Source organism: Bubalus kerabau, chromosome 7, assembly GCF_029407905.1.
Source record: "Bubalus kerabau isolate K-KA32 ecotype Philippines breed swamp buffalo chromosome 7, PCC_UOA_SB_1v2, whole genome shotgun sequence".
In the NCBI taxonomy this organism is placed as follows: domain Eukaryota; kingdom Metazoa; phylum Chordata; class Mammalia; order Artiodactyla; family Bovidae; genus Bubalus; species Bubalus kerabau.
Window position 1 is genome coordinate 90,535,000 of NC_073630.1, and position 21,055 is coordinate 90,556,054.

The 21,055-nt window shown below is 35.8% G+C and overlaps 1 protein-coding gene and 1 non-coding gene across 3 annotated transcripts in view; one reads left to right on the forward strand and one right to left on the reverse strand.

Annotated features, from left to right (window-relative positions):
* Positions 1-20,102, forward strand: part of DCK (deoxycytidine kinase) — a 36,082-nt gene extending 15,980 nt beyond the window's left edge. For both annotated transcript variants that reach the window (XM_055588763.1, XM_055588762.1), the window contains exons 3-7: positions 10,030-10,223; positions 11,697-11,844; positions 13,571-13,686; positions 15,892-15,982; positions 18,212-20,102. In XM_055588763.1, the coding sequence (XP_055444738.1) occupies positions 10,030-10,223; positions 11,697-11,844; positions 13,571-13,686; positions 15,892-15,982; positions 18,212-18,238 (576 nt within the window). In that variant the 3' untranslated portion in view covers positions 18,239-20,102. The remainder of the gene's footprint in view (positions 1-10,029; positions 10,224-11,696; positions 11,845-13,570; positions 13,687-15,891; positions 15,983-18,211) is intronic.
* Positions 3,215-3,321, reverse strand: LOC129658230 (U6 spliceosomal RNA). Its single transcript, XR_008717325.1, has one exon. It is a non-coding gene; the product is annotated as a U6 spliceosomal RNA (small nuclear RNA).
* Positions 20,103-21,055: the final 953 nt, after the last annotated feature.

Below are 21,055 nucleotides of genomic sequence, written 5' to 3' on the forward strand. Positions count from 1 at the left end.
GGGGGTGGTGGCTGTGCTTTGCAGCTTGCAGGATCTTAGTTCCCCAACCAATTACCAAGAATTGAACCCATGCCCTCTGCAATGGAAGTGCAGAGTCCTAAGCACCAGTGAATTCCCAATATACCTTATGTTAACCAAGCACACAGGAGCATATACAAAAACCAAAATGTCAAAAATTTTGATTTGCAGGGAGAAATGTAATTATTAGATGCATTGAAGTAGGTCAGTTCATTTTCTATATAGGCCCAGTAGACAGAACTCTGGATCTCAAAGACTTGGGGTGCTTTTTCAAACAGCAAACAATCCTTTGAGAATTTTAATATATGGGATGCCTCCTGGTTAATTAGTGAGAACCCTAGTGAATCATTGTTAGTGTTAGGAGTGTATTGAACCCTTTAGTTGTGTTGGAAAGGAGAGGTTGAAAATTTTGCAATAATGTACATGGGGATACAATTTATAATAAGAAGGTTGTCTCTTAAGCTTAGAATCAGTGCTCAGGGAAATTAATTATATTTATCTTAGTGACTGACATCATCAGACTATGATGCATGGATGTATCTGTCTCCATTCACATTGGTTTCGTGGATCTGATATTCATGTTTATGGGCTGGAGCATTTTCTTCCTGTGTAGCATAGTCAAAATTTCAAACTTTTCTTTTTAACTACCATGTAGATGATCCAACACAGTTAATGTAAACATAGGCCTTTTTAAATACATACTTTCATCAGTTTCCTGTAATCCAGTCATGTCTCTATGATGTTACGATTTGATTATCTACATTGGATTTTGGTGTACATTCTTGGAGGATAATGTTATTTTTGTGTGTGTATACTTAAGGCTATTATGTTGTTAATCTTGTGTATTTCTAGATGAAGTTTCAGGCTGGAGGGTAGTATTTTGGGGATAAGGTAATGGAATATGAGGATAGTAATGGGTGGATGTGTTCCCAGTATCTTATTTTTTCTTGCACCTCAAGAAATGGAGTTTCTTCTCCTGGGGCCCTTCTTTCTGAGACCCATCCCTGACCTCTTCTTGGGATTTTGAGATGAACCACTGTCCAAATTGCAGCTTCCTTAGCATGCTGCCAGTGGTGAGAAGTAGACTGTCTTCAGACATGACTCTGGTAAGGCCAGTCCCACTTTGGATGTTCTCCTTTTAATCACACTTCTTGGCAGTAGCTGTAGCATGGGAAATGTTGGGTTATCGGTACCTCTTATCTCTTCCCCTAGTCAGCAGTTTAATTTGCACCTGCATGTTTAGCTGGTTTTGTTTTTTCACCTGCCACCTAGTGGCTGAAGTGTTGCTATACTGCCGATGTGCTGCCACGAATTTTAGCAGAATAAAGAGTCAAAAAGTACCTAAAAAGATTATGTAACCTCCCCACCTTCCCCCTCCCATGGTAAATTATCTTTAAATCATATGGCCCAGATGACTATCAGTCTTTGTGTTAAAGGTTTATTTCAAATAGCAGTCTGGTTTATTTGCTGATTTAAGTGGCTATTTAGGCCCAAAAGCTTTGATTGAGTTGCTTTCTTTTAGCTTATTTTTGAGATATACAGACTGTTAGGAAGATGTTTTTACTGTTTTTCTTAGTGAGCTGAATTCTTTTGAGAGATCTTTGTTATTTATTGTGAAATGCTATTTTACTTTCATCTAACCCTTCTTACCACTGAGAAGTCACTGAAAAATTAGTAACTCTGAGAAAGAAAGGATAAAATATACTTATCTGTGAAACAATAGCATATTTTTTGATAAATAATTATTGATAATTAATTAAGAATGCTTGATAAAATGCCACTCATACCCTTTGAAATCGCCTAACCTTTGTCAACCCTTTTATGATTATCTTGTCTAGTAGACTCTGGTTCTTTTGACCAAACTTAACTTGATTGAACTGGAAATGTCTCAAAGGTTAGACTAGAAGTAAAAGATAAATGATTTTGTATCTCTACTTGATAATTCTCATTTTTACTCATCTTGGCAATAATCTGTGCTTTCTGTAAAGTCATGAAGTGTTCTGTCATGAAGTGAATTATAGATATAAATACAAAAACAGATTAAAGTTACCTGTAATCCCACCACCCCATATGTAACTTTTATATAGTTGAGATGATAATTTATTATATCCAACTTTGACAGGTGAGTGGAGAATATGAAGTAGTATGTGCTTATTGTTCAAAATTAAGATAATATCATGGACTACCAAGGAGGGAAGTAAAATTTTCTTAAATCTTACTTGAACCAACAATACATAATTTTTTACTTTGCTTTTCTTCCCTATAATGTTTATGTCAAAGGAAATTGAAAATGTTATTAAAAGTTTACTATAAATGATTTATAAAGTCAGCCCAATTTATTGTGTGCATGTACCATTATTTACTTAATTAAGTGCCTAATAAATAATAGAATGATAACCTATTTCCTTAGCACTGTGATAACCATCTTTGTGGTTAAATCTGTGTTTTAGATTATTTCTTTAAGATAAATTTTCAAAAGTGTAATTAAGTTGGCCTGTGGATACAGAATTTTTTTTTTTTTTTAATTTTATTTTATTTTTAAACTTTACATAACTGTATTAGATTTGCCAAATATCAAAATGAATCCGCCACAGGTATACATGTGTTCCCCATCCCGAACCCTCCTCCCTCCCCCCTCCCCATTCCATCCCTCTGGGTCGTCCCAGTGCACCAGCCCCAAGCATCCAGTATCGTGCATCGAACCTGGACTGGCAACTCATTTCATACATGATATTTTACATGTTTCAATGCCATTCTCCCAAATCTTCCCACCCTCTCCCTCTCCCACAGAGTCCATAAGACTGTTCTATACATCAGTGTCTCTTTTGCTGTCTCCTACACAGGGTTATTGTTACCATCTTTCTAAATTCCATATATATGCGTTAGTATACTGTATTGGTGTTTTTCTTTCTGGCTTACTTCACTCTGTATAATAGGCTCCAGTTTCATCCACCTCATTAGAACTGATTCAAATGTATTCTTTTTAATGGCTGAATAATACTCCATTGTGTATATGTACCACAGCTTTCTTATCCATTCATCTGCTGATGGACATCTAGGTTGCTTCCATGTCCTGGCTATTATAAACAGTGCTGCGATGAACATTGGGGTACTCGTGTCTCTTTCCCTTCTGGTTTTCTCAGTGTGTATGCCCAACAGTGGGATTGCTGGATCATAAGGCATGTCTATTTCCAGTAAAAATATGGAACGCTTCACGAATTTGCGTGTCATCCTTGCGCAGGGGCCATGCTAATCTTCTCTGTATCGTTCCAATTTTAGTATATGTGCTGCCGAAGGGAGCACTGGATACAGAATTTTTAAAGTGAATGTAGCTAAACTGCTTTCTAGAGATGTTCTATTAGTTTTTATTTAATGTAGTTTGACCCTGAGGCATTCATATTTTTTATCTAAATACTTTTCAGAGGGAAAAACACTAAAATTACACTCAATTTGGTAAAGATGATACACAGTATTTTTTTGATAGAACTTCTAATATTTTATTCTTAATTGCATTCAGAAAACCAGCAGTTTCAAAACTTTCATGCATAAGATCAGAAGAAAATATTTTTGTATGGGCTCTTACTTTGATTATCCTGAAGAACTAGAAAATGGTATCCTGACTTACTGTTAATTTTCTAATTCAGTACCATGTTAAACTAAGAGCCAAAAAGTAGCATCTTCAAAGCTGTAAATTTGTGTTACGGGTTTTTTATTTAGTTTTAATTTAAGCATCTGTATTTTTAGAACAACTAGCTGATTATTATTTTTTTGATTAGGTGATGAGTCAAGATTGATCCTCTAAATTATTTTCATATAGCAGATTTTGGACTTGCTTTGGGCAAGAGAGATGACATTTATTAGGAAATCCAAATAAAAGAAGACCTGTAGTCTTTGTGTGATTTTTGTTTTTTTGTGGTAAAAAATACGTATAAATTTTACCATCTTAACGATTTTTAAACATACAGCTCCGTAGTAGTAGTAAGGATATTTACATTGCTATGGAACAGATCTCTAGAAATTTTCATCTTGCAGAACTGAAACTCTATATTCATTAAACAACTCTTCTTTGCTCCCTTCCCCCAGCTCCTGGTAACCACCATTCTACTTTCTGTCTCTATGAATCTGATTACTTTAGAGACCTCGTATAAGTGAATCATGCAGTATTTGCCATTTTGCAACTGGCTTATTTCACCTAGCATATTGTCCTCAAGTCTCTTCAGAAAGCCTTCAAACTTCTCTTCTCTATCTGTTTTGTAACAGACCTACTTAATTTTGCATTTATACCCTATTTTATCTCACTATTATTCACAGTGCCTAGCAAATTGATCCTGTTTTTCAAATGAACAAAGTTCACTTCTGATAGATTTTATTAAATATATCAGATAAATTTAAGGTAACACTTGCTGTTGTGTTATTGTTAGTCGCTAAGTCATGTCCGACTCTTTGTGACCCCATGGAGTGAAGCATCAGGCTTCCTGTCCTTCATTGTCTCCCGGAGTTTGCTCAGACTCGTGTCCATTGAGTCGGTGATGCCTTCCAGCCATCTCATCCTCTGTGGCCTGCTTCTCCTCCTGCCTTCAGTCTTCCCCAGCATCAGAGTCTTTTCCAATGAGTTGGCTCTTTGCATCAGCAGGCCAAAGTATTGGTGCTTCAGCTTCAGCATCAGTCTTTCCAATGAGTATTCAGGGTTGATTTTCTTTAGGACTGACTGGTTTAATGTCCTTGCTGTCCAAGGGACTTTACAGAGTCTTCTCCAGCATCACAATTCGAAAGCATTGATTCTTCGGCACTCAGACTTCTTTATGGTCCAGTCCCACATCCATGTATGACTACTAGAAAGATGATATTGAGTGAATGGCATACTGTGCTGTGACTCAGAGACTCAGTGTGGCTCATCTAACCTCTCAGACAGTACTTCAACCTTTAGTGTTCGTTAGAGTCATCTGGAGGACTTGGTAAAGTGAAGATTTGGGCCTCATCCCCAGTTTCTGGTTTAGTAGGTCTGGTAGGGGTGCTGAAAATTTGCATTTCTTGCAAGTTGAGAAGTGATGTTGATGCTGACATAATAGGGACCATACTTTGATACCCCTGCCCTGGAGTTGAAGTTGAAAACCTCTGCTCTAGAGCCTTGATGTCTTTTGCTTCCAGTTGATGAATAAACAAAGAATCATCACCTTTGAGAGGTTTTTATGGGCCTTGCCTGGACATGATATACATTGCTTCTGCCCTATTTGCACTGACTGGAACTGAGTCTCAAGCCTACAAGGAAGACTGGGGAATAAAGCCTAGCTGTGTGTCTAGGAGGAAAACAGCCTGGTTTTATGGAACATGTAGTAGTTTCTGCCACCACAGTTTCCAAATAGAAGTACCTTAAATTTATTTGTTAATGTAACTTAAACTCAAATGTGCCATGTTTAGTTAAATTATGTGGAAGTTGTTGAAGTTTATTTTAAAGTTAATGGCTATTTTAGGAAATTCCCTGGTGGTGAAGCATTTAGGACTAGGCTTCCATTGCGGGGGAATCCCAGTCAGGGAGCTAAGATCCCACAAGCCATGTGATGTGGTGAAAAACAAAACAACATAAAGTTAATGGTTATTTTGGTAATAGGTATTTGTGCACTGAAGATAACTTGAAATAGGCTAGACAGTGATAAAGACAAAAAAATTGTCTGTCATGATTAGTTTTATTTATAAAAATAACTCACATATATTTTCACTAGTAAATTTGTGTTTATGTCTTTGGTGAATTCTCTCTTGTTTAACTATGTAAAGCTATCCATGTCTGAGATAAAATTATTAAAATACAGAACACCAGCACCAGTTAAATTACCCATATAGTATCTGAATATCTCCCTTCAAGAAATCAAATGTAAGTATTGTTTATAGATAAGGATATAGGCTTTCCTGGTGGCTTAGAGGTAAAGATTCTGCCTGCAATGCGGGAGACCTGGGTTTGATCCCTGGGTTGGGAAGATCCCCTGGAGAAGGTAATGGCAATACACTCCAGTATTCTTGCCTGGAAAATTCCACGGACAGAGGAGCCTGGCAGGCTACAGCCCATGTGGTTGCAAAGAGTAGGACACAACTGAGCATCGAACACTTTGTTTATAGATATAACTTCAGTACGTAATAGCAGAGCAACGTTTTGGAAAAAATATGGCTTTAGAATCAGTCTTAGACTTGAATCCTAGTTTTGCTGCTTACTAGATTTATTGATATTAATCAGTTATTCAACCTTTTTGAACCCCGTTTCTTAAGCCTATAAAATAGTGTCAGTAATGACTATTTCATAGAGTTGAGATAATGTATATAATCTTTTTATATAGTCTCTGGTATAAAATAGATAATAAATGGTAGGTATTATTGTAATTATCATGAAAATTGAGGTGTATTTTCTTATGAAGGGATATTTTGAGTAATGAACTTATTAGTTCTTCAACAGATAGTCTCTATTTTCTAATTTAACACAATAAAAAAATAAACTTTTAGGAAACCTTAGATATGCCCTTTGTGTTCACATTTCTAAGCATATTCTTTCTAAAAAATATGCCATGAAAGCCAAGATAATGCAACCAGGAATAGAGCAGACTAAATCGAGAGTTAAATTTTGTGTTTTGAATTAACATTTGTACTGCAGAGAATTTCATAATACATGAATACCACTACTATTCTGCCCCTCTTTTTTAGTATCAAATGCATCTAATCCTTTAACGAAGTGAAAAACCTGTTTAACCTGTATTTTTTATTATTTGAAAATTAATAATTTAACATTTGTATATTTAATATTTAAGTATATCTTTCAGATGTAATTCACATAATATTGTGTTAGTTTCATATGTTCAATATGTAGTGATTCAACATTTGTATACATTGTGAGATGATCACCGTAAGTCGTTACCATCTGTTACCATACAAAGTTAACACCCTGTCATTGCCTTTATTCTCCTTTCTCCATTCCTTTCATCCCCATGACTTATTTATTTTATAACTGAAAGTGAGCACCTCTTGATCCTTTTTCCCATTTCAACCCCTACCCACTACCTCCCTTTCACATATCTGTCCTTTGTATCTGTGAGTCTGGGTTTTTGTTTTGTTTTGTTTGATTCCTCCTGTAAATGAAATCATATGGTATTTGTTTTTGTCTGACTGGTTTCACTTAGCATAATACCCTTAAGGTCCATTAATGTTACAAATGGCAAGATTTTGTTTTCTGTCATGGCCAAGTTGTAGTCCACTGTATGCATATACTATATCTTTATCCGTTCTTCCATTGACAGACACTTAGGTTGTTCCATATTTTGGCTATTGTAAATAATGCTGCAACAAGCATAGGGTACATGTATCTTTTCATATTGGTGTTTTTGTGCATGATACTTATTTATTGTTCTGGATATTTTCATGTGTGTTAATGGAAGCTTGTGTTTAGCTAACTTCTCTCATAAATCCACCAGCAGTGTTCGTAAAGTTGTCTCTGTTACTGAGAGTAATTTTCAAAATGCCATGCTTAACAGTGAAGGAAAATAAAATATACACTAGTGTCCTCTTTATAAAACCAACTAAACAAAAGTTTTGGTTGAGTTGATAAACTTCATTTAGCTGGAAACATTCACTTGTATGAAAGATTTTCTCCCTGGAGGATGGTGAATTAGACAATCTGTTTATAACTAAATTAACAAAAGTCCTTGAAACTCTAATAAAATTACATTTATTCTTTAAGCAGCTTGAGAAGGCAACTGTTACACCTTTATTTCAGTTCATCATCTGCTCAGTATTTCTAAACAGACCTATTGTTGACTGTTGGCCTCTTGCCATTTTATGCTTTTCTTTTCCTTCCAGTTTTGAGAAGTTTCACTTAATTATGTGGTTTGTGGTATGAAATGTAAATTCTGCCTCAGAGCGGCACGTGTTTGTGTGGTTTTTAATTCTTAACTGAAACTTGAAGATCCGTTGTAGTATTTACATTTCTGAATTTTTTTTTTTCCTCTCTCAGAGGAAAAACACCTATTTTGAGTATGAACTTTCAGAAAGTGTTCAGGGGCATTTATTTGAACTAAGATTGAGAATAGGAATTAAGCAGTCGTATTTTATTCTTTAAAAATTAGTAAACAAGTTTAAGGCTGTACAGCTTTGGGGAGAACCTTTATATAGCTTGATATAGAAAAGGCTGATGAACCCTGGGTCCTCAGTTTTGTTTTTTCTTTTTTAGTCTGACAACTCTAATATCAAAAGTTTTCTAATATATTGTTACCATGCAATCTATTTTGATCGATTTTAATCTATTTTAATAGATTTAACCTATTTAATAGATCTATCACTCTGAGGAAGAAATTTCAGTGGCTTCTTTCTGTTTACCCCCCTTTGTTTTTATTTGTAAGCCTGAAATGTTAGCATTTGCTGACTTTGACCTGTAGTAGTGAAATGGCAATGGATAGATGCTCAAAATTACTTTCTATATCTTTTGCAAATTAGAGATTCATTTAGTGTACCATTTAGGGTGTATATTGTCACCCTGCTTATTTAACTTATATGCAGAGTACATCATGAGAAACGCTGGGCTGGAGGAAGCACAAACTGAAATCAAGATTGCTGGGAGAAATATAAATAACCTCAGATATGCAGATGACACCACTGTTATGGCAGAAAGTGAAGAACTAAAGGGCCTCTTGATGGAAGTGAAAGAGGAGAATGAAAAAGTTGACTTAAAGCTCAACATTCAGAAAACTAAGATCATGGCATCCGGTCCCATCACTTCATGGCAAATAGATGGGGAAACAGTGCGAACAGTGGCTGACTTTATTTTAGGGGGCTCCAAAATCACTGCAGATGGTGACTGCAGCCATGAAATTAAAAGACGCTTATTTGGAAGAAAAGTTATGACCAACCTAAACAGCATATTAAAAAGCAGAGACATCACTTTGTCAGCAAAGGTCCATCTAGTCAAGGCTATGGTTTTTCCAGTGGTAATATATGCATGTGAGAGTTGGACTGTGAAGAAAGCTGAGCGCTGAAGAATTGATGCTTTTTGAACTGTGGTGTTGGAGAAGACTCTTGAGAGTCCCTTGGACTGCAAGGAGATCCCACCAGTCCATCTTAAAGGAGATCAGTCCTGGGTGTTCATTGGAAGGGCTGATGTTGAAGCTGAAACTCCAGTACTCTGGCCACCTGGTGTGAAGAGCTGACTCATTTGAAAAGACCCTGATGCTGGGAAAGATTGAAGGCAGAGGAGAAGGGGACGACAGAGGATGAGATGGTTGGATGGCATGACCAACTCGATGGGCATGGGTTTGGGTGGACTCCGGGAGTTGGTGATGGACAGGGAGGCCTGGTGTGCTTCGGTTCATGGGGTTGCAAAGAGCCGGACACGACTGAGTGACTGAACTGAACTGAACTAGAGTGCAAGCCTCTTTAAAAAATATATATATATTAATGGATTAGATCAGATCTTCCCTAGCATAAACTACTTTAATTCAGACTATATAAAAATCTAATAACAAGAAATTGGCCATATAGAGTAGTCAAGTGGATGCTGTGGTTGAAGAGAGATTAGCAAATAGATACTGCGTAGGTATCACAGGAGTTTTTCAGTGTGAAAGGAATACTGGAAGGGACCTAAGATGACCTTGCCTGTTTAATTACTTAAGCACATAGTACTCTGTCCAGAGGAGGTGCTAGGCTAGAAATCTGAACAAATCTGTGAAACATGTTACTAGTAAATTTTTGTGATGTTTTGTAAGAACAATAAGTGATTTCACTGTTTCCAGAGGCAGGTGTTAATATCATTGTTTTGATTTGCATTTTTCCAAATTAGCCACTTTGAGCATATTTTCATGTGACTATTACCCATCTGTATATCTTCTTTGTAAAAATGTATATTCAGGTCTTCTACCCATTTTTTGATTGGGTTGTTTGTTTGTTTTTTATTTATCCAACTATTTTTTTAACTTAAAAATAGTAAAATAGCCCTATTGATCATTACTTTGCTTTTTGTCTCTTTTTTCAAATTCAAAATAGGAACTGACAACATCTCAGAAAAGTGGCGGGAATGTTCTTCAGATGATGTATGAGAAACCTGAACGATGGTCTTTTACCTTCCAGTCATATGCCTGCCTCAGTCGAATACGAGCTCAGCTTGCCGCTCTCAATGGGAAACTCAAAGATGCAGAGAAACCAGTATTATTTTTTGAACGATCTGTGTATAGTGACAGGTATATAAAAATGACCTTACTTGTCAATTTGGAATCTTGGCTTAGAACTGGACGTTTTCCCCTGTTTCCTGGGGATCAAAGGAACAACAGACTCAGAGTAATAGAGATTTGAGATGGAAAATGACATTTAATACCTTTAGCAGTTTGATACTAATGGCATTAGGGAAGTTCTAGAATAATTTCTGGGCTTCCCTGGTAACTTAGTGGTAAAGAATCTGCCTGCCAGTGCAGGAAACATGAGTTCGATCTTTGGGTTAGGACAATCCCCTGGAGAAGGGAATGGCAACCCAGTCCTGTATTCTTGCCTGGGAAATCCCATGGACAGGGGAATCTGGCAGACTGTGGTCCGTGGCGTTGCAAAGAGTTGGAAATGACTTATTGACTAAACAGCAACAACAACAGAATAATTTCTAGCTGCCATGGAAACTGGTGGGGTGTGGTGGCCATCTCATCTCTTTCACATTTGCAGAGTTTTTATTTCTTCCAATCCTCTTAACATTCTTATCAGTTCTGGTTAAATCTGGATCCCTATTCTAGACTTGTACCTGGAACTAGGAGGTCATATATCTCTGAGGGGGGCTTAGAATTAACCCACTCCAGTACTCTTGCCTGGCAAATCCCATGGACGGAGGAGCCTGGTAGGCTGCAGTCCATGGGGTTGCTAGGAGTCAGACACGACTGAGCGACTTCACTTTCACTTTTCACTTTCATGCATTGGAGAAGGAAATGGCAACCCACTCCAGTGTTCTTGCCTGGAGAATCCCAGGGATGGGGGAGCCTGGTGGGCTGCCATCTATGGGGTCGCACGGAGTCGGACACGACTGAAGCAACTAAGCAGCATCAGAATTACCCTGCTTATTATGTAAGGATTCTATTACTAGAGTTAGCTCAGAACTGAGGTTCTCAAACTTTAGGACCCCTTCTCGTTCTTAATAATTATTAAGGAGCCCAAAAAGCTTAGTGTCCTATTGATATTTATGTTATTAGAAATTAAGATTGAGAAATATAGAAACATTTATTAATGTATTTTAAATTACCAATAGTAAATCCATTACATATGAACATGAAAAAGATACTTGTGAAATTAGATTTTTCAAAAAAAAATTGAGAAGAGCAGTATGCAAATCTCTTTAGTGTCTCACTTGAAGTCAGATGGATTCTCATTTGTGCTTCTGTTTTTAAGCTATTTAAGCTTTTGGTTGAAGTACAGTATATAAAGTAATTTGGCCTCTCACAGAACCCCTGGAAGGGTCTTGGGGACTACCAGGGGTTCTCACACCACACTTTTGGGAACCACCGGCAAGAACATACGTTCTATAGTTCAAAATACTCTGTGTGGTTTTTTTTTGTTGTTGCTAACCAAGGCATTATTTGCTGTAGGATTTAGGAGAATGTTTCATGTCCATTTAGTAGATCAATTTTTCTCTTTGTGCTTTTTGGAAAGAATTTGTGTTGATACAGATTCTCTTGCAGGTATATTTTTGCATCTAATTTGTATGAATCTGACTGCATGAATGAAACAGAGTGGACCATTTATCAAGACTGGCATGACTGGATGAATAACCAGTTTGGCCAAAGCCTTGAACTGGATGGAATCATTTATCTTAGAGCCACTCCAGAGGTGAGACAATAAAAATTTGTTGGATCCATTATAGATTTATTAATAGAAATCCTCAGGTGTGTAGAGAAGGCAATTCAGTTTAGAATTGCCCCACCTCCAGAAAACTACAAGACCACATTTGGAAGTTCCACATTTTTTCCTCAGTTCTAATCTTCATTATTCTTCCTGACTTTTTCAGGGTCTCTTATCTATTACAGCTACATTAAGAACTTTGCTCAAGCAACTCCTGGAATGTAGGTTTCATGAGCTGGGACTTTGGATATTTTAATTACTGTTGAATTTCCAGGGCCTAGAACTGGGTCTGGGTACATAGTAGGAGCTTAGTAAATATTTACTGCATAAGTGGCAAAGTTGATGAAGATCCATGTCAAGAATCCTTTATGATTGTGGCTTGGAATGGGTAGATAGAAGTGACTGTAGTTGAGAGGAGACTTAGAGGACCCTTGCCATTTTGAGTTAAGGGAGCTCACTCGAAAACGTGCCTTTTGTGATAGATTGTAAAGAGCTATTCTTACTTACTTATGAAATTATGTAATGAATTCAGAAAGATCCAGTAGATAGATGCCTTTCATAAAACCAACCTAAATAAAAGCTTACATTGGTTAAGAAACTTCTGGTTTTAGTGCTTGCATGCCTGTTTTTTCTGTTTTTTATTCCTCTTTATTTCCCTGAGTCACAAAGTAGGCTCTGGATGTAAATGTCATGACTTCTCGTCTGAAAGAATACTGTATTGCTATTGAAGCTGAATTTTCAAAGAAACGAAACTAGGTTTCTGATAACAAGGGATGATTTTGTTCCTCTTTTAGTATCAAGTAAGCCACGACTGAGCGATTTCACTTTCACTTTTCACTTTCATGCATTGGAGAAGGAGATGGCAACCCACTCCAGTGTTCTCGCCTGGAGAATCCCAGGGACAGAGGAGCCTAGTGGGCTGCTGTCTATGGGGTTGCACAGAGTCGGACACGAGTGAAGCAACTTAGCAGCAGCAGCAGCAGCAAGCCAGAATTTAACCATACCAATTTGGAAATTCACTTTTATTTTTGAAAATACTTTTTGTTTTTAATTTATGAAAATAGTAAATACAAATATAGAAGAAAAAACATAAAGAATCCTAATAGTTTCATTTTGCTAGAAACATTCATAGTCCACATCTAACACAAGTCTAACACAAAACTTTATTTCATCAGTATTGTTTATGATATCTTTTGATTAGAGGACCATTTACTTATTTGAAAAGAGAGGATTTATAATAGACTTTGAAGCACATTTTGTATGCTGAAGTTAAAAATTTTTTTTTAAATTTTATTGAAGTATAGTTGATTTATAGTGTTGTGTTTAATTTTTGCCATATAGCAAAGTGACTCAGTTATACAGATATATACACTTTTTCGTATTTTTTTCCATCATGGTTTATCACAGGTGCATATTTTTGTTTTTTAACCAAACTTATTTTATACTTTATATTTCAAGTATGGATACCAAAAGTTTATAGAAGTATTTGATTTATTTTTGAGAGTAATTCTTGGTTTAGAACCACCAAATGGGTGAAAAACCCAAGGAGGGAAAGATGAACTACTCCGTTTTCTAGGAAAAACAGAGATTTTAGCTAGCATAAATAAAGAGACACTAAAGAAGAAAAGTTTAATGGCAGCTGACAAGAAACTTATTTAATTGTTTCTTGCCTCTACCACTCCTCCTACCCCTTTCTTATTGCTTTTGCTTTTAGAAATGCTTGAATAGAATATATTTAAGGGGAAGAAATGAAGAACAAGGCATTCCTCTTGAATACTTGGAGAAACTTCACTATAAGCATGAAAGCTGGCTCCTGCATAGAACACTAAAGTAAGATTTCCTTATTTACTATTGATTTTAAATTTATCAAATTTTAATCCAAAACATGTACAAATTTTTTAATTTTCAGTCATTTATATTAGTATTGTAGGATCTCTTAGAATTAAGTGTGAATTTTGACTCTTTGTAGAGAAGGCAATGGCACCCCACTCCAGTACTCTTGCCTGGAAAATCCCATGGATGGAGGAGCCTGGTGCGCTGCAGTCCAGGGGGTCACTAAGAGTCGGACATGACTGAGCGACTTCACTTTCACTTTCACTTTTGACTCTTTGTATTGCAATGAGATCCTAATTTCTTACAGTTTTTATAGCTAATCTCCTCCAGTTGTATTTACAGCATAGTGTATGGAGTTCACATTAAGGAATAAAGTAAGAGATACATCTGTATGTATTATTTAGGTACAAGCATACCTTGTTGTGGGCTTCCGTGGTGGCTCAAACAGTAAAGAATCTGCCTGCAATGCAGGTGACCTGGGTTCAGTCTCTTGGTTGGGAAGATCCCCTGGAGAAGGAAATGGCTACCCACTCCAGTATTCTTGCCTGGTGATTTACATGGACAGAGGAGCCTGGTGGGATAGAGTCCCTGGGGTTGCAAAGAGTTGGACACACCTGAGCAAGTAACACACACACTCACACACTCATACCTTGTTGTATAGCACTTTGCTTTATTGTGCTTCACAGATATTACATTTCTTACAAATGGAAGGTTTCTGACAACCCTGTGTCAAGCAAGTCTGTTGGCACCATTTTTCCAACAGCGTTTGCTAATGTTGTGTCTCTATGTCACATTTTGTAAATTCTTGAAATATTTCAAACCCTCCAACAGCAAAAAGATTGTGACTCACTAAAGCATCAGATGATAGCAATTTTTAACAATAAAGTATTTTTATGTACATTTTTTTAGACATAATGATATTGCACATTTGCTGTACTGCAATATAATGAAAATGTAACTTTTGTAACCATGGGGAAACCAAAAAAGTATGTGTGACTTGCTTTGTTGTGGTATTTGCTTTGTTGTGATATTCATTTAATTGTAGTTATCTGGAACCATACCTGCAGTATCTCTGAGTTATGCTTATACTCTCTTTCAGACAGAATTTAAGATATTTCAAATTTGTTTCTTAGATCACTGTACTTTATCATTAGTCAAATCTTGGTTCAAATCCATCTCACTTATTGGTTTGCAACCTTAGACAATCTCTGAGCCCCAGAATGGTCTCCCTGATCTTTAGTGTTCTCATCTTTAAACATCCCTACTTTCTGGTGTCGTTTTGGTTTTTGAGGAGAATTACATTTCACCAACTAAGATCATGGCAATCCAGTCCCATCACTTCATGGCAAATAGATGGGGAAACAGTGGCTGACTTTATTTTTCTGGGCTCCAAAATCACTGCAGATGGTGATTGCAGCCATGAAATTAAAAGACACTTACTCCTTGGAAGGAAAGTTATGACCAATCTAGATAGCATATTAAAAAGCAGAGACATCACTTTGTCAACAAAGGTCTGTCTAGTCAAGGCTATGGTTTTTCCAATGGTCAGGTATGGATGTGAGAGTTGGACTATAAAGAAAGCTGAGTTGCCAAAGAATTGATCCTTTTGAACTGTGATGTTGGAGAAGATTCTTGAGAGTCCCTTGGATTGCAAGGAGATCCAACTAGTCCATCCTAAAGGAGATCAGTCCTGGGTGTTTACTGGAAGGACTGATGTTGAAGCTGAAACTCCAATACTTTGGCCACTTGATGCGAAGAACTGACTCATTTGAAAAGACCCTGAAGCTAGGAAAGATTGAGGGCAGGAGGGGAAGAGAACGACAGAGGATGAGATGGTTGTATAGCATCACTGACTCAATGGCCATGAGTTTGGGTAAACTCCGGGAGTTGATGATGGACAGGGAGGCCTGGTGTGCTGCGGTTCATGGGGTTGCAAAGAGTCGGACATGACTGAGCAACTTAACTGAACTGACATTTCACAATGCCTGGCTTTATACATTTTATATCTGAGATTTTTAGATAATGCATAGTAAATTTAGGTGAGAAAGAAGGCATTGCCAGATGAAGTACTTGCAGGATAATTTTAATGTAAAACAATGGATAACATTTTGATTTTCAAATGAAGATATAAGAATATGTTTTTAGTGTTTCTCTTTTATTTATTGCTTTTTCTAAATATTTTATTCATCTCTATTTGAACAGAACCAACTTTGATTATCTACAAGAAGTGCCTATCTTAACACTGGATGTTAATGAAGACTTTAAAGACAAACATGACAGCCTAATTGAAAAGGTAGATTTATGTTGAATACAAAGATTATAAAGAATGTTGTTTTGTCTTGTCTAAATTGTTCTAACTTCTGAGAAAATTATCTTCTAATGAAAGATGACAGAGTTAATTAAGAGACAGTTAAGAGCTTTAGAGGGATTTAGCCTATTTAGATTTTCATCTTAACTTTAACTTCTAGATTTGTAGCCTTAAATAAAATAAGACCTTCTTTATCCTTTTGTTTCTTCATCTGTATTTTAGTAGTAACATTAACAAAAGTTCTTGCTTACTCCCCTCTAAAGTTACAGGATATGGATCTCATCTATTTTTATATTATCTAGAGTCTTGTTATTAAAGATTTATAGTTCTTAGTTTTGTTTGGTGCCTTGTCTGTGACTTAGCATTGCCTAATCATTGAGTCATTATCTTAGTCAGAGTTAATCTTCCATATATTTAGAGTTGACTCTATTCTGTTAAGTAAGTGGTGCTTATATTGATAAAGGGACTGGAAGAGAACATATCGATGAATACTTGAGAGAGACTAGTAATGGGATTTGTATAATAAATATCCTTATAGTGAAGTCGTCACTCAGTTGTGTCCGACTCGTGCGACCCCATGGACTGTAGCTCCTCGGTCCATGGGATTTTCCAGGCAAGAGTACTGGAGTGGGTTGCCATTTCCTTCTCCAGGGGATCTTCCCGACCCAGGGATCGAACCCGGGTTTCTCACATTGTAGGCAGACACTTTACTGTCTGAGCCACCAGGGAAGCTATCCATGTTAATTAATGTAATGATCTAAGATCTAAAGAAAAAGCCCCCCTTTTTTTGTTGTTTGTTTAGTTTTGAGAGAAATTTTATTTTTCTTTTTCCTGTCATAAAATGTCTGCTGTTTAGTATAATTGTGTTTAACATTTATAAAGTATATCAAGAATTTTGAAAAATCTCAGCATTATATATTACTATAGCATATAGTTGTTTTTTCCGTGGTGTTCCCTGGTGACTCAGTGGTAAAGAGTCTGCCTGCAATGCATGAGACCTGGGTTCAATCCCTGTGTCAGGAAGATCCCCTGGAGAAGGGTATGGAGACCCACTCCAGTATTCTTGCCTGGAGAATTATGTGGACAGAGGAGCCTGGAGGGCTACAGTCTATGCAGTCCCAAAGAGTCAGGCACAACTGAGTGACTAATACTTTGATTTTCAAAGAAAAGCATATCTGGAAAATTTAAGTGACCTCTTCACTAATTTAATTTAAGGACTTCTCTTGTGGCTTAGCTGGTAAAGAATCTGCCTGCAATGCATGAGACCTGGGTTTAATCCCTGGCTTGGGAAGATCCCCTGAAGAAGGGAATGGCTACCCACTCCAGTATTCTGGCCTGGAGAATTCCAAGGACTGTATAGTCCATGGGGTGGCAAAAAGTCAGACACAACTGAACGACTTTCACTTTCACTAATTTAATGATGTTAAAAATATAGGATAGAATTCACTTGTGATACTGTTAAATAAAATTAAGTCAACCATTGCAGTACTAAAAGCCAACCATTATTTTAGCTATATGAATCTATAAAGTCACTTTTTCATTTTAGCTAGCACTTCATAGTTTTGATTAATGATCATCATCTCATAGTATTATTTATTTTTACTTTAATTAGTAGTGTTAGAGTTTGGCAACTTTTTTCATGTATTTTTGCAAGGCAATAATCTTTTGTCTATTCATTAGAATTACTGTATAGTCTAAAATATAGAGAGAGCAATATCTTGTATTGTGACATTGGTCACTTGGTTAGGGTCATTCAGTACTTACATGACCTTTCATCACATTTTAATATTTATAGTCTGTATGTATGATTCACATTTGTGCTTCAGAAAAATTGTAAATCTATTACATAGATTACATACACAATCAAGACCTTTAGAGTTGTTTAAACCATTGCAATTACTCATGTTATCAGTGCTAAAGCTGCGCATGTCAGGGTCTGTGGTATTATAAAGAGAAAATTAGTGTTATGAGTTATAGAACTGTATCAATCTCAGATGTAAATTTAATAACTTCTGTAATGACTTTTTGGATCATTCATCTTTTATTACTCAAGTATTTGTTAATATTTCTTTTGAAAGTAAATGCTGTAGCTTTGTGATAGAGTTTACTTATACAGTTGAGGTCTTCAACTGTTCTATGCTTCTAATTGAAAATGAATATTAGATATCTGAAATTAGCCAAGGAATTACATTAATATTTTTTTCCTTCCCTCAGGTAAAAGACTTTTTGAGCACTTTGTGATCTTGCTGATGACTACACGCAACCAAATGATTCCACCTTCTTCAGCTTTGTGTATCTGCATGGGTCCATTTTCATATGTCTCTCGTCTAAACCCAAGTTTTTAACTACTTTTATTCCCCCCCCAAAAAAAATTTTTTAATGAATCCTGTACAAAAGTTTATTACTAGCTTTTTTTTTTTTCTCTTTTGTGGGTTTAAAGAAACAAGGACATATAAGTATCCCTTACAAGGATTCTGGCATTAGGTGGTTCCAGAATCGTTACAATAGTTAAGCTACATCATAAGGGATCCAGCCTCCTTTTGTCTTTCCTCTATTATCTTCCTCAGCTGCTTGACTTTTTTTTTTCCTGGTGCTTCTCATCTCAATGACCAGTTTCTTAGCTGGAAACTTTAATGTTACATAAATGGTAGTGTGTCCTGTGTAAGTAAATTAGTGTATCTATTAAAAATTGAAAAGTGGAATTTAAGAAATCCATCAAAAAAGGATTATGAGGTTTCATTGGAAATACTTTTGATCAGGTGCTTTCCCTTCCACCTTAATAGATGTGGAAGTTAAGATTGGGTTTAATATTTAATCACTTCACTGATATTTATTAAGGTGTCTATAACATATTTGTAGAGTAGTAGGTTAGACTTTGTTCCCAGTTTGTAATGACATAACTTACAAGTCATTTAGTCTTTTTCCTGCCTTTGTTTCTACATGTGTGGTATGTGGTATGGTATGTGAGGCTTTATCTTTTGCATGGGATTTTAGAGGATTAAAGAGGAAATGTTGCTACACTTAAAATGATAACTGAAGATTATTACCTTGAGTATAAAGATTGAATTTAGTTGGAACTTCACATAACTGCCTGCTTTTTCCCACAGACCATTCTTTTAGAATGGAGTATTACTATTCCAGTTAAAGAGTTGGCTTAAATTCTGATTGTCTTTAAATCATTTGAGGTGGAATTACAGTTTTCCTTAAATTTCTTACCATTTTTATAGGTAAAACATTAGTGGGACACAGTGAGGGATACATTTTTCCATTATAGTTTTTACTGATGCTGTACTGGAAATGAATAGTTTTTCTTTACCTTTATACTTGGTGAGAAGCATAAAAGGAAACTGAAAACAAGGTAGATTATCTTCTTAGCAGTAAAGACTGCTTAGTTAGTCCCAGCTCTTATTTCCTGCCACTGTTCTACTTTCCCTGCTGTCTGGATTAATAGGCAACCTGCTATTTTAAAGTTTTATTTAAAAGTGAATAAAAGTCACACATTTCTACTTTGAGAACATCATCACTCTTCATAGTTTTGCTGCTCTGTCGGATTATATCTTAAGTATTTTTTTCCTCTCCTTTTAGAGGAATTACTGATAAAAATGATCTTGCTTTATGTTATGTATCTTGAAAGCATTATCATGTTTTGTGGATTAGAAATTACACATATTAATAAAGAGGGCAGGGTACAGAATAGTTGTAATTTTTAAAAATCTGCATGGATTTATTTTAGGTCTATATATATAGGTTTAGATCTATATGTACAGATTTTTTTTCAGCTTTAAGATGTGCAGTGTGTTTTATTTGTATTTAACCTTTCTACTTGACATTTTAGAAAAACTCTGGTTTTTTAAAATGAGAGGAAAGTTACTTTGAAACTATCATTTTCCTTTTTAAAATATCTTGTGTTTAGTTTCTTGATATTCAAAGATAATAATTTAGTGAATTAAATAGTTTAGATGCACTGACCTTTGAATGAGAGACTTGTTTCATACCTATAGTTGCCATAAATATTTGTCTCATGATATTGTATGAATTTGTTTTTGTTTGATATGAATGAATTTATTAAATTAAATATTTGCTTAATAAATAAATATGAATCTCTTGAATTCTAATGAGCTACACTCATTGAAATGATTGCATCTTTCTTAGAATTAAAATTTATTCTACTTTTGAAGAAAATTATGTATATAAAAAGGTTGACAGTGGTTTATACAAATTAACATTGATTTTAAATGGAGACATGTTTCAGAGATGTTCCATAACCTTTAAAAATGATTAGCTTAATGACTTTTTAAGTCTGTAAAATTGAAAAGAAGCTTAAAAAATTACTATTTGTCATGACTCAAAAGCTGTACCACTGGATGGGCAAAAGAGTATTGAGCCTAGCTGTCTGCATTATCTGTTGAATCCTGTCTCCCTTATCAAATCATCTTTCTTCAAAGTATATGTACTACTTATTATAGTTTACTCTTCTAAGAAGGTAATCAGTTGTACAAGAGTTACACAATGAGTTATCCCCTCATTCAGAGTTTTCTCATTTTCTGTGCCTGAAATTTAGAGCAGTGTTTACCAAGCCCCCAGTAGTTAAGTCTGTTATATTTTAAAGGACAAGGAGTCCCAAAATATTTTTTACATAAAGGTATATATTTCATTACCTCCAGAAAAATGCTAAATAATTTACATCCTGGTAGACAACAGCCTTCCTCATTTGAAAATCTTACTTCTTTTCTTAAAAAAAAAAGAAAGGTTTTTTGGAAATAATTTTAGACTCACAGAAGTTACAGAATGATCAGAGCTCCTGTGTGCCCCCATGGTAACATTTTACTTAACCATAGTATATTATCATGCCCAAGAAATTGACTCTGGTACACTGGTGTTAAACTAAATAACTTATTTTTAAGTCTTTATTTTTATTTTTCAGAAATGTTTTAGGTTCACAGCAAAACTGAGTGAAAAGTACAGAGCTTCCATATACTTTCTGCCCTGACACTTGCACAGCTTCCTCCAATATCACCATCCCCCAACAGAGTGGTCCATTAATTATAATCAATGAAC